The 13,622-nt window shown below is 35.5% G+C and overlaps 1 protein-coding gene across 10 annotated transcripts in view; it reads right to left on the reverse strand.

Moving 5' to 3' along the window:
• The window catches only part of SOX5 (SRY-box transcription factor 5), a 1,022,042-nt gene that overhangs the window by 16,174 nt on the left and 992,246 nt on the right, over window positions 1-13,622 (reverse strand). For all 10 annotated transcript variants that reach the window (XM_064377351.1, XM_012457140.3, XM_064377349.1 and 7 more), the window contains one exon: window positions 483-591. In XM_064377351.1, the coding sequence (XP_064233421.1) occupies window positions 483-591 (109 nt within the window). The remainder of the gene's footprint in view (window positions 1-482; window positions 592-13,622) is intronic.

Below are 13,622 nucleotides of genomic sequence, written 5' to 3' on the forward strand. Positions count from 1 at the left end.
GGAAGCTAAGGCTGCAGTGAGCTGTGACTGCATTACTACACTCTAGCCTGAGCTACAAAGCAGGACTCTGTCTCAAAAAAGAAAAAAAAAAAAAAAAGACAAAGAAGGAAAGAAATAGGGAAGTGAGTGATGGGGTAGCTGGTGATTAAGGGCATTTGCTTTAGAATCATGCCATCTCAATTCAATTCCTGCCTGTGGCACTTAAAGCTCTGTGACCTGGGGAAAATGCTTCAAAACTCCTGAGGCTCAGACTCTTTCTCTGCAATGGGACTTATCACAGGTTGACTAGGAATTAAATGAGATGATTCATGCAAAGCACTCAGCAGGGTGCTTAGCACATGGGAACTGCTCAGTATACGTGACCTCTTATTGTAATGATCAGGTATGAGGTGGCTGTCCAGTCTATTTTTTAGCAGTTTTAATTGGCACTAAATAGACACTTTCGTGCATTATTGGAATATATATGAACAATTTTCACAAACCATCAGAATCTCCACTCAGATTGAAATCCATCATTGCATGGCTAAATTTTCCTTCTTCATTCTGTTTAACTGCCAGTTGCTGAGTCAGACTCTCCAGTGTTGTTTTTTCCTTTAAAAAAATTATAATGAGAGATCAGTCTAGGAATTATAATTATTTGAAGACATTTTATTTTCTTGGGCCGTATGTAATACATTAGCTTCTGGAAAGGATGCAATGTTGATTTATTCACCTTTGCACGTTCAGCACATTAAGCTGAAGTCATTAAGGGAATGATCAGCAGGATTTTTGAAGGAACTCCGATTCTCATGGCCCCAGTAACTTCTTGGCGTTTGGGTTTAGTATGCCTAAAGGATATATGCTGGGATCCTTGGAGATAACCTTCCCAAATCACAAAATGTGCATAGAAATTTCATGGAAGCAACCTGTTTTACATTTGGAATGTCTGCTTTATTTCTGGCCAGACAGTAGAAGTATAGGAGTGGCATGGAGCCCAGAGAAAGTCTTCCAATAGTCAGGTGACCAAATAATAGAAACATAATTCACAGTAGTGCCCTCTGGTTGCCATCTTCCCAAATGCCATCTGCATTCCTCATGCAAGGGTAATGAAGACGTTTAAATATTCATTGCTAATTGCTTGTCAAGTCTCTGTACATCCAATGTGAGTGCCTGCTACTTGGACCACAATTTGATTTGGATTGCTAAGCCAAAATATTGAGTTGGCGAATTATTTGAGATACAAATATACCAAAATTAGATCTACAGAGACATCAAGTTGTTGAAGCATGCCGTGCACGGTTTACATTCATGGAGAACATGGCATTACAAAATAAATTTTTTTCAAGAAAAATATAATGCTTAATCTAAACCACGAGACATGAAAAGACTGTCAAATTAAGAAACTGGGTGACTTAGGAACAGAAAAATCATGTAATGAAAGGTTGGTATCTTTCTCTTGAACTCGCTAGCATTGCTCTGAGGGTGTAGTTGTAAAACAGTTTTAAGAAAAGCATCCATTGTGTCTCGTAACATTTTCTCAAGTTTCTTTATAATTATTCACCTCATTTCTGAGGAACGTAGTCATGAATCATACTAGTGAACCACATACACTGCAGAACTGCTACTGACACAATAAAATGTTCACAGAAAGTAATCAATGATTTAAGATAATTGTGTTACAGGTAAAGGGCCCAACTAATGTTCCCACGAAGAACTAATAAGATACTGAAATTCTTAACACAGTACATGCTTTATCTCAATGAAGTCTCTGACAATGTGACAATTATACATACTAGATTAAAAATTCTGTTCAGTTAGTGGCCTTGAAACTCCTGTACTTTATTCCTCGAAGTATGTACATTATTTAATGGAAAACTATTTTTAAATTGTCAATTGGTATAAAATATAGTAGAGAAACTGGAGACAAAATAGTTTATATGAACTTGGTTCTACAGAATTAAATGGTATTAAAGTTGAAATAAGTTACGCATTTAAAACTGTAGAATCTGACTCGATTTGTTTTGTGTGTGAAGTTGTTGTTTTCAGCTGCTTTATATGTTTTGGACGTCTTTCGCTGAGAGAGTCGGCTGTATATATTCAGCTGAGCTCAGGAGCATCAAGGACACCAACTTAACAGACTTTCTTTACAGTAAATGTAGCTGTTAAAACAAAAGACAGTCACATTTTAAAAACACACACACACACACACACATTCCATCAACATGATATGATAGTCCTCGGGTCAATGAAGACTTTACTGTACTCTCTTTGAGGAATGTACTGGGCTTGGATCACCTCTCAGCTTTTGATTTAACAGTACAGGGCAACAATACTACAAATGTTCTAGAGAGTTTTCCATTCTGAAGCAAAGTCTTTCAAGAAGAAAGAGCAAAACGAACTCAATCAAAGTAGAAAAAGAATGACACATTAAGCAACTTTCAAGGTTCTGAGTTCAGCTCTACAGATGCTGTGCTGTCTTACCAAGAGACTAAAATTAATAAATCTGAGCGGGAAAGTCACACTCAGTTTTTACAGTAAGTAACGTAACTATCCACCACTAATGCACACTTGGGGAAGCCACACTCAGTTTTTACAATTAGTAACCTATAATATCCACCACTAATGCACACAATATTAATAAACAATCCAATTAGCTACCCAAAAGTGAAATTTACTATGCTTCTAAGAGGATGTCCGTGGGACACAGTGGAAGTCAGCCCGGTAAGCTGTACTTTCTCATAACCCTCTGTATAGTAATTTAAGCTAACGGACATGTGAACAGGGAAAAGGGGAAGCAATTGCAGGAATTGGAGAACGTGAGGTATGCCTTTAATTAAAACACATTACAGCAGCATGTAAATCAAAATGATAACATTGCCACATTTTTTAAAAAAGTGTGGACAATAAATTCAGAAGACAAGGAAACTGATGTGAGGAGGAGATAATTAACAACTTAAGTAAAAAATAATTATCGTATAATTCCATATGAAAACTGATCCTATAAAGTTGATATATAGTACTTATGTATAAAAGTAGATATAAATTTATATGTGGTTATGTGTCAAGGTAATATATTGAATCACCGAAAGAATGGATTAGATTTAAGAATAGTTCTCAAAAGTTTAAATTCAATTGAATGGCATATAAGAGGAGAAAGAATCAGACAAATGTTATTATAAAGCAGAAGAGCTGACATACTAGAAAAATCTCTCCTACTCTACTCTTTTAATCCCACCTGTCTCTGGCCATCACCTCTCTGAAAGAGTTCACCTATGCACTATCAGGTATAAAGCACAACCATTTGAGATTCTGTTCTATGGGTTAAATATTTCCTTTTCTAAAAGTGTCTTTTCAAAAGAGCAAATACTACTGGAAGAGGTAATATTTTGATTCTCAAAGTTCTTATAAATAAATTAATCTTTTCAACTAGAGGCAGCTGGAACCTTTCAGGTATGAAGAGAGTTAAGTGGGAACATGTTGAAAATGGGAAATACCAAAGAAACTGATTTTAGGAAAACAGAAACAAATGTTGATGGGCACAAGTGACAATTTTTACCAATCTTATGATCTTAGCTCTGACTGGCTCTGATAAAAATCACATTAGTCATAAGTCTGTGCAGAAAAATAGCACCCCATTCCCCCATTTAAAGACAAGTATTCTGGAACACAAATCCAGCGCAGCACTTAGGAATGCTAATCTGGAAATGACAAGACTCATTAGTCTTCTCTCTTTTACCTTCTTTTTTATTAGAAAGATAGAAAAAAAAAAGAAGAAAAGTAAATATATTTAAAGGAATACTTGCCAAAATTCTAAATGCGCTGAATGATCTTAGAATAGAGGGCACAAAGAGATTAATCACAACAAAGTAGTCAAAATGCAAAAGTCCTGAGGTAAGGACCCAACAAGATGACCTGTATGCTGTCTCTCTTGAATAAGAACTAGCAACGGGCTAACAACTAGATTTTCTTTGCAAAAATGAGTCTTATCTGTCTAATCACGTCTTTACAACTCTGCAGGTTTGCTGAGATCAAGGAGAAACATTAAGTTAAGTCTGTTTAAAAACAGACTTGAAAAAAATCTTCTGATTTTATGCTGACTTGAAGAAAGATCCAAGTGAATTGTATAATCTACAGAAGAAAGTTGTAGATCACATGGTTTCCTGGCTGCAAATGAAGAACTCCAAAATCTGACACACAGAGAACTATTATTAATGTATTAATATTCACTTGGTATCTAGTCTTACGCTCTGTGACTTATCGAAAGGTTTGAATAATGGAAAACAGCATGTATACTGTTTGCACGTAATCTCAGGCTATGGTGGAAATCAACAAGGAGAGCCAAGAAATAGCTAAAGAGATATGAACACTTCGTTGATTGGAAGTGGTGAGTATCAATTCATACTTCTAAGCCAAAACCATTCTGAATGGCAAAAGGCCACAGGGATTCATGGGAAGAGGACATTTTTGAGGTTAGAAAATAATGAGTTTTGGCAACAAGAATATCACATTTTAGCCAAACTCTCTGCCATATATATTAGCCATACTGCTTTAGACAAATCAGTTATCCTCTTTGAGTCCCAGAATCCTAATTTGTAAAATAATAGTAAAACATGTGTTAGATTCTCATTAGTTTGAAGATAAATATACTTTTAATACTATTTTTAAAATGTCAATCAGGAAAATTGAAAAGACAAGGAATCTAACATGTAAGAATTACAGAAATAGTTAAATTTGAGTATTAAGTAGTCTGTTATGATTATAAACTCTATTCCGTATGACCAAATACATTAAAAAAGAGAATTTTGCTGGGCATGGTGGCTCACGCCTGTAATCCCAGCACTTTGGGAGGGCGAGATGGGTGGATTGCTTGAGGTCAAGAGTTCAAGATCAGCCTGGCCAACATGGCGAAACCCCATCTCTACTAAAAAACTACAAAAATTAGCCGTGCGTGGTGGTGCATGCCTGTAGTCCCAACTACTCAGTAGGCTGAGGCAGGAGATCGCTTGAACTCTGGAGGCGGAGGTTGCAGTGAGCTGAGATAGCGCTACTGCACTCCAGCGTGGGTGACAGAGCCAGACTCTGTCTCAAAAGAAAAGAAAAAGAGAATTTTAGCAACAACTCTAAATATTGCCCAGATTTTTCCCTCTTTTGTCTATCATTTACCACAATGTATTCACTCAGTTTTTTATTTCCATTTCGTACTCAGGTATGATGAGTTCCAGTTTCAGACTGTAAGTCTAGTACATATTTAACCCAAAAAGTTTTCCCTGCTCCATTATTTCGACTTAAAAAAACATTTAAAAAACTGAAAATTCACTATTTTTGCAAAAATTCTAATAGACATCCTATGTTGATATTTCACAGAGCAATCAAAACAAAAGAACATGCAAACTGTGCTTTAAAGGCAGGTATTTCCTTGGTTACATAATCCTAAATTAAACAGTGCATGAGTAGGTAAGTCTTCTATTGCTCTCTGAAACTGCGATTTATCTAAGTGATGAGCTTTGCTCTCTGTCAGACACACATACACAAAGAGATGGGCTGTGGATCAGCTATCATAATGGACGTCCCTGAAATAAAGCTCACAAAGCTATAAAACTCTAAAAAGCACATGCATGAAATGACAGAATAGAGTGTGACTGTCAAATGTTGACTCAGTAACAGTTAAACCTCTTCTGGCTGCACTTTTTTTATGGTCTTCTACTATATTAATGACACGGGAAGAAAGAAGAAACAAAAAAAGGTTTTTAACCCTCCAATTATGTGAACCTCACAGACCACCAAAGAAGATGAAAGATTATTTATAATGTCATAATGATTTATCAGTTGAAAATTTTTTCATCAGCTCAAGTAAAATATAAAGAAAGAATGCACATGTCCACTCTTCAACCTCTTGGTTATTAATATCTCAATTTTTTAGAAAAAATCATCTACCCACATAATGTAACACTGCAAATGGGAGAAAGGGCTTTCTTGTAAGTTATGTATAAATGATATCTAAACTATATACGTGTACACACACATACACACTCACACAAACACACACACTTTCCACTAACTAAAAAAACACAAGTTGAAGAGATCTCTCACTAATTTTACCTCCATCAAATGTGAATTTATCTACTAAAATATCTATAGACACTTTGGTTTTCTGGAGTTTAGTAACCCATGAAGAAAATTTTTCTATCTACTTTCTCCATCAGAGAATGATAGCGAGTTAAGAACTAAGGGGTTGGAAAGGTCCCTATATATACATCCTTTGATCTAGTCATCCATAAAATCCACCTTATCTAATTCTGGTTTTTTCCCCTTCTGAATTCTCTCATGAATTAAAACCAACAACTCACTTTCACAATCTAATTTCCTTATATAAAATTTGGTAGCTAGCTTCATGAAGAGTTGCCTGAATAATTCTGATTCAACTTCTTAAGAGGTTAGTTTCATCAGGCAATCTGATCAAGTGAAATATATTAGCAGATCAAGTTTACTTAAGAAGTACTACAAAGTTGAAGATAGATTGGCTGGCTCAGAAACAAACAGTAGACAAATTTGAGAGTTTTGGGCTAGGTGAATAACTTTCCAAGATATGAAAATGACTTGACAATACTGATAAATCCTTATTAATGATTTTCAAAGAAGTGATTTTAAAGTGGGAGGAATATTTCAAAATTGATAACAAATATCTAATTCTGATTTTTATGAATAAGAGAGAAATTTAAATAACAATTACTTTAGCACTTAATTTATATGCCAGAAAAGATGGGGCTACATATAAATATTAGTTCAGAGGACACAGTAGAGGTCGTGGTAATGACAGGAAGCTGGTATGGATTCACTAAAATAATGTTATAATGCCCTCATTTTCCTTTTTAGTAAGTGCTAGAATGCAGACGAGGGAAACTCAATGACAATAATTGTTTGGACTTAACTCAGTTTTTCAGCATCCTCCTATCTAGTACCTTGTTGTTATAATGAAGAAATTACACAGGATCCTAAAAAAAGGTTTGAGTAGAGTAGGAAGAAGAAATCAACAATCAGTGTCTTTAAATAACTTAAGAACCTCCACGTTTAAAAAGAATAAACAGCTCTTATTTGTGAAATAGAAACAGAGTTTGGCCATATGTAGTCAAGAGATAGAACACTGATCAAAGATTATAAGTTATCAGGTGAAAGACAATGAACCCCTGAAGGAAGAGTGATCTAACAGTCCGAGCTGCCTGTCCATTGAATGGGCTGCCTCAGGATGGAAGAAATTTCCACCTTCCAAGAGATTTTCAAGTAGTGGCCATATGACAATCTACCTAGCATATTACAGATACTGAAGAGGCAATTCAAGGTTGAATGATAGGCCCTTTTCATTTTCTTTCAAACCTTCAATTCTATGATTTTATGTCCTACTTGACTGAACTCAATATAACAAAACTATTTTGACACATATCTCACAAAAAACAGGCTTTGATTCTTTTTAAACATGGATGTTTGCAAGATATTTAAAGACAACTATTGCTGATGCTTTCTCTCTACTCCACTGAAACATCTTTTTCAGGTTTTGTGTAATTTGTTATATTTGTATACTTTCTCTACTTGTAAATGATAATTTTTTAAAAAGGTATTAGCTAATAAGTTTCAGTACTTAAAGCTATTGTTTCATAATCAATAATTCCATAATTGTTTTCTTAAATTCAAGGAAGACATTTCAAATTTTGTAAAAAACAAAAATATGATAGCTACTCAGACGTATTTTGTGAGGAGACTGTCCAACAGTAATTAGACTTGCAAATTCAGGTACTTTGTTAGAGACACACTTACGTGTCCCCATTCAACATTACGAATTTAGCCCTTAAAACAGGAAACCACTGCCACAGGAAGGAAAACATTCCCTATGGCCTGGATGTGTAATGTACAGAAAGGCTACTCAAAAGAATGTATAGAAAACAAACAATTCACCAAGAACTTTACACAGGAATACTATAACAGTAAAATACGGGTCCTTGCTTCTTTGTCACCACGGTGCTTTGCTTAAGGTGTGTCCATGTGGAAGAAGGGAGGCAGAGGGGAAAAAACCAAAACCTGGGATTTTAAATGTCTTTATATATGGTCAGCTTTCAGCCAACGTCTAAAAAAAGACTGTGTTGTTCTTCCAAACTGCGGCAGACAGACATAGTGTACATACTCAGTCAAATCAGAAGGGTTAATGTGAGAAAATCAGCAGGCCAACTAAGAAAAATAATAGAATTTGCAACCTACGCAGGATGTCCAGTTGGTGGGAGGGCTACACAAATGTAAACATAAAAGTGGAATGTTGTCTGAAGATAATTATTCTATAAACAATGGGTGACTCAGCTACTGAGCTACAGAAACATATAGAATTACTTTCTTCAATTTCTCCTTTTCATGGAATAAAAGCGATAAAACTGTCAGCATTATTACAAATGTAGCCTCAGTAGCCAGTAGTTACTTCAGTTAAATAAATATAATCTGATCATTTTAAAGAGTCATGGCTTGGTTCAGAAATGCTGAGTCTAACAACAGAAACAGGCACATCAGGGTTATAGTTCTCTTTTCAACTATCTATGGAAACTTAAATACAGAGAGAGAAAAATATATATTAGAATGGGTATTTTAAATCTCATTTTAATGAACAGCTGAAACTTCATCACTTGTTTTATCAGAGGTGCTGGGGAGAAACAAAGTAGCTAAGATTGAGTATATTGTTTTTGCTTTATTGACTCCAGCGATGGGGTTTGGTGCATGGTGAAGACAGGAAGAATGAAAGACGGAGCAGAAACAGGAAAAATGAAGAACTGGAAAACAGATGCGCAGGTTGTGGCGATGGTGATTGCTTAAATGAAATTCTTTTGATCAAGTCTCAAAAATGTGCTGAGGACTATACATGACCAATGCTGGGGCACAAGTGAACTGAACAGGAACTGAGTTACTTTCTGGAATGCCCTTTCCATTGTCCATTAGAAAAGAGACTGGACTTTGAGCTGTAAGACTTTAGTTCAAAGACTGATCTATCACTTGAATTCCTCTAATCTTCTCTAATCTCAAGTTAAAACAATTTTTTAAACAAAGAATACTGTTCTACTTACATTACAGAATGAGACCAAACTATGATGGGAAAGCCCTGTGAAAATGTTAAGGTACAAAATAAATATCAATAGCTGTTATGCTCCTATGACATAGGCATAGGCGAGTCTTTATTTATTTATTTATTTTTGAGATGGAGTTTCACTCTTGTTGACCAGTCTGGAGTACAATGGTGTGATCTCAGCTCACCACAACCTCTGCCTCCTGGGTTCAAGCGATTCTCCTGCCTCAGCCTCCCTAGTAGCTGGGACTAAAGGCATGTGCCACCACACCTGGCTAATTTTTGTATTTTTAGTAGAGATGGAGTTTCTCCATGTTGGGTAGCTGGTCTCGAACTCCCAGCCTCAGGTGATCCACCCGCCTCAGCCTCCCAAAGTGCTGGGATTACAGGCATGAGCTACTGCGCCCAGCAAGTCTTTTTTTATTTGTAAAAGAAGAGAAAAGGTGTGACTGGAAAGATTCAATGAGACCTTTAAATACATTCTACAGTCCTCATATTTTCCTAATAGTTGTAAATCCATACTGGTAAAATAGCTTGCAATGAATGTAATAAGGAATACATCTACTAAATATAGAGGGTAACTGCAAAACAAACTTATCCTTAATTATTTCAGTGTCTTAATGTGTAAGTGTCTTGAAGGCAGCTATTTGATATTGAAGAGAAGGAAGGGACCAAGGGAGAAAAGAAAGACCACTCTTTGACAGGCTAGGTTTTTATAAAGAGCAGTTCTGGTCCCATAACAAAAGTGAGTCTTACTTCACTTATTGAAAATTAGAAAATTCAGAAATGTGGAACTACATATGAAAATTTACAACCCCATAACTATTGTTGACATTTTGTTGTATATTCTTTTAGTCTTTTATCTATGCATCATGGAAATATACTTTAAAAAATATCGACATCATTCTATACATAGTGTTTTCAAACTTATTTTTTTCAGGAGTACTATTGTGAGCATATCCTCGAATCCTTAAACAAATAGACAATTTCAATCATCAGAGAGGCCTGTGGGTGTCTCTCTGAAAGCCCAATTTGGCATGCCCTATGAGTCTCATTTTATTGGACCATCCTACACTAACCCCTCTACCAGAATGATGTAAAGAACACAAGACTCTCTGTTTGAAAACATGCACAGCTTTTCTAGGCTTGAAAATTAAACCATAAAAAGTTTACTGGAAAAAAAAAAAACCTTTAAAAAGCTCCTTAAAAACTCACACCATAATTGCTCCCCACCAAGCGTGGGCACTTGCTAGCTGCAAGTAGTGGCACTGTGACAAATGTAGCAAAACTGAAAGCAGGCTATACTAAGAGAAAGAAAAAGTCTTCCACTGGCCATCTGTGAAAATAAGGCATGTGGCCATTAAATGCAGAGGCTGTAAATATACACAAACTCCATGAAGCAAATGGCAAAAAAGGACTAAACTTCAAGCTCAAACAAATCAAAATGTTTAATGCATAGTTACCACTGCTGGACGAAAACAGCTCTGATCTTTGCAGTCTGCAAACTCGGCATGTATTTCAATTAAATACCCCCAAAAAGAAAAGAAATGAAGAGAAAGAAATGAAAAGACACAGAAGAAAATCGTCTAGAACAAAAGGCTATAGACATCCTCTACTCAATTTCTAAAAACAAACAGCCCCTTTAACTTGCATCAGCCTGTCCAGAATGTCGATTGGAATTATTGAAAGGCTGACATATAGAGTGATGGATGGTGATGACATAATACCTATTTGCCTTTTTGTCATGGTCTTTGAAAACTGGCTGCTCTGTGCTGATAATATTCACTAAGGGGTTTTCCTCTCCCCTCCTGTCCCATAAGAAGTGTTCCCTAGCTAAGACACTCAGAATTAAGAAGGTTTTATGAATGAAAAACAAAAGGAAAGAAAACCTAAGGATCAAATGCCAACTTGCACACAAAAAGCTGGTGTAGATTTTCTAATAATCGGCTGCCTAGAAAGCAGTTTTCCTTTCATTTTACATAAATTTTCAGAGTAGAGAGATTCCAATAATAAGAAGGTAAATATTCAACTTCAGGTTTTGTGTATCTTTTAATTAAAGTCACCAAATAAATAATTACATGTAAATGTAGAGATTAAAAAATAATATATGCTCACTTTAAAAAGAGAAAATATTAATCACTTGTGTTATTTTAATTTGTTCCTAGGCAAATTCTAGCCAGAGGATTTAAAACATTGGGAACATTTTTTAAATACACACACATCCCTTGTAAAATCTGCTTTACCACACTGTTGCAAAGATCTATTTTATTTTCCTGCAGAAGGATTTACCTAACACGCCTACTTCCTTTATACAATTTTTCTCTAGCTATTGAAATATCTATTTCTAATTTGACTTTTATAATTTATTTTAGCTAAAGGCAACATTTATAAAACCCATCTGTAAATCATTAATTGAAGCATCTTCTACTGACTAGAGAGGCATGAGTTCCTTCAGAGTCACTTTTCAAAGCAAAACCTGTAATTCACAATTCCTCAGGCCTTCTCCTTATCTAAAGGAAGGAGCATGTGTTAGATCATGGTGAACTACATACATTGTGTCAGTTTCCGAAGAGTTAACACTGCTGGCCCCATCCATCAGATGGCCAGCGAAGCATCAGGAAAGAATGATGGATGTAAAATTATTACAGGGCTGCCATCCGATACACTTACTGCCATTTGTAACAAATGCTGGGAATGACACACTTTTTTTTCATTATTAAACATCCACATTAAGTCAACATTGGTCACTGTCATTTCATGTTTGGCACTCTGTTAAAGGGAAAGAAAAGGGTTGACAATGGCAGAAAAGAGATGGTTGTAATGGACGGGCTTCCAAGTGCCATACAAATAAAATTAACTTGTTTACAACTAGCCTATATAGCCTGTGGTAAGGCTTCTTATGAATATGACTCGGAAAGAGTCAAAATTAGAAACTGTTTTCATTATTGAGTAAATTCTTAATTAAAATATTGCTATTTACCAGATTTCCATCTTATTTGACAGAAAATTACAAAGAATTTTCACTAAAGCTCAGAAGAAAAAGTAAGACATTTTTCCAGCTATGATTTACAATGATAGATGAATTCATAGCCTGAATTATGTGTTGACATTCCAGGTACACTGTAGGCAATTAATGTTCAGTGAATACATTCTCTACCTTTAATATATGCACACATTTGCATGCTTATTTTTGTGAGTGACATCTGTTTTACATAAGAAAAGCAATACAGAAGTCGGTCTTAACATGTATAGGCATGTATGTGAATATACATTTACGGATTTAACCTGTCATCAAGCAATGTCTCTTGTACACATGCTTGTGTGTTATTTAATTCTTTGTGAACCCCAGACAAGGTATAAGACCCTGGACATGTAATAGTAGAAGAGCAACAGATAGATAGATGGCAACAATTATAAAACAAACAAAATGAACCAGTTTCATGAAGGAAATATTTGAGAGCTTTGATACCATTTTTATAATATGGCTGTGGCTGACAATCTCATTTTCCTACCCAATAGCCATTGACCTTCTTTTGCCCCCAGCTAATGTTACCTTTGATCTCAAGATATCCCTTGATCTGAGAGAAGATAGAACTAGCTCTCTAATTTAGTGGTAAAAAAATAATTCATGATGAATTTGAAGCAATCTCTTTCCTTTGGTCAATAATTGTCTTAAAGATGTTCACATGACCCAGTTCTAGCCAATGAGATGTTTGTGGAAGGCAGCTTGAGAAGAGAAATCAAATACCCCTGTTAGAATGAAGACTGAAGTTAGCAAAGAGAAAATGACTTCACCTTTCTGAGTCTGCCTGCCTTTATGTGGATGTGATAGCTGCAAGTGCAACAATTTTGGGACCCAAAGGGAAAAGTCAAGAGAATCACAGATTTCAACTCTGATATCAAGTAGACGAACAAATGCCACCAACCTCCTACTCCTGAACTTCATTATATGATAAAATAAACCACTATTTAAGCTACCATATTCAGATTTCCTGATACAAGTAGTGAAACTCATTCCTAATAGCTATGACAGTATAGACACAGTCTTCCCAGGATAACTATAATCGGAGTGAGTGACACAAACAGAAAAGCTTCTGTTCTATTTTTCATTTCAACTGAGTACATTGGGCCTCTATTGTATTAACACTGTCTGGTAGGATCAGGATGACAAAAACTGGGGTTTTTATAATCTCTTATTAATATGGATACTTTCAAACACAAGGTCAAGAACCTGCCCTTGACTCTATGAACAAAATTGTGCCATCTGGGTGGTAATGAAGCAAAGTATGTTTTTTACAAAACAAAATATGAGAGGCTTCTTTCTGTTCCTTCATACCTGAGAAGTTACTTTTTCATCCACAACACTAATCTGTAACAAAGCTGTGCGGTAAAAGGTAACATTATTTGAATATACAATCAGTCTATAATTAACCAGAGATGACAATTACAAATAACACTGTGTCCCAGAGTTTCCAAGAAACCTGACACACACAGTTCTTGGGTATGTTGAAACACTTCCAAGAAAAGTAAAGAAATAAAAAAAAATCTT

Source organism: Aotus nancymaae, unplaced genomic scaffold (genome assembly GCF_030222135.1).
Source record: "Aotus nancymaae isolate 86718 unplaced genomic scaffold, 86718_ANA_hifiasm-v0.15.2.pri h1tg000016l, whole genome shotgun sequence".
Classification (NCBI taxonomy): Eukaryota; Metazoa; Chordata; class Mammalia; order Primates; family Aotidae; genus Aotus; species Aotus nancymaae.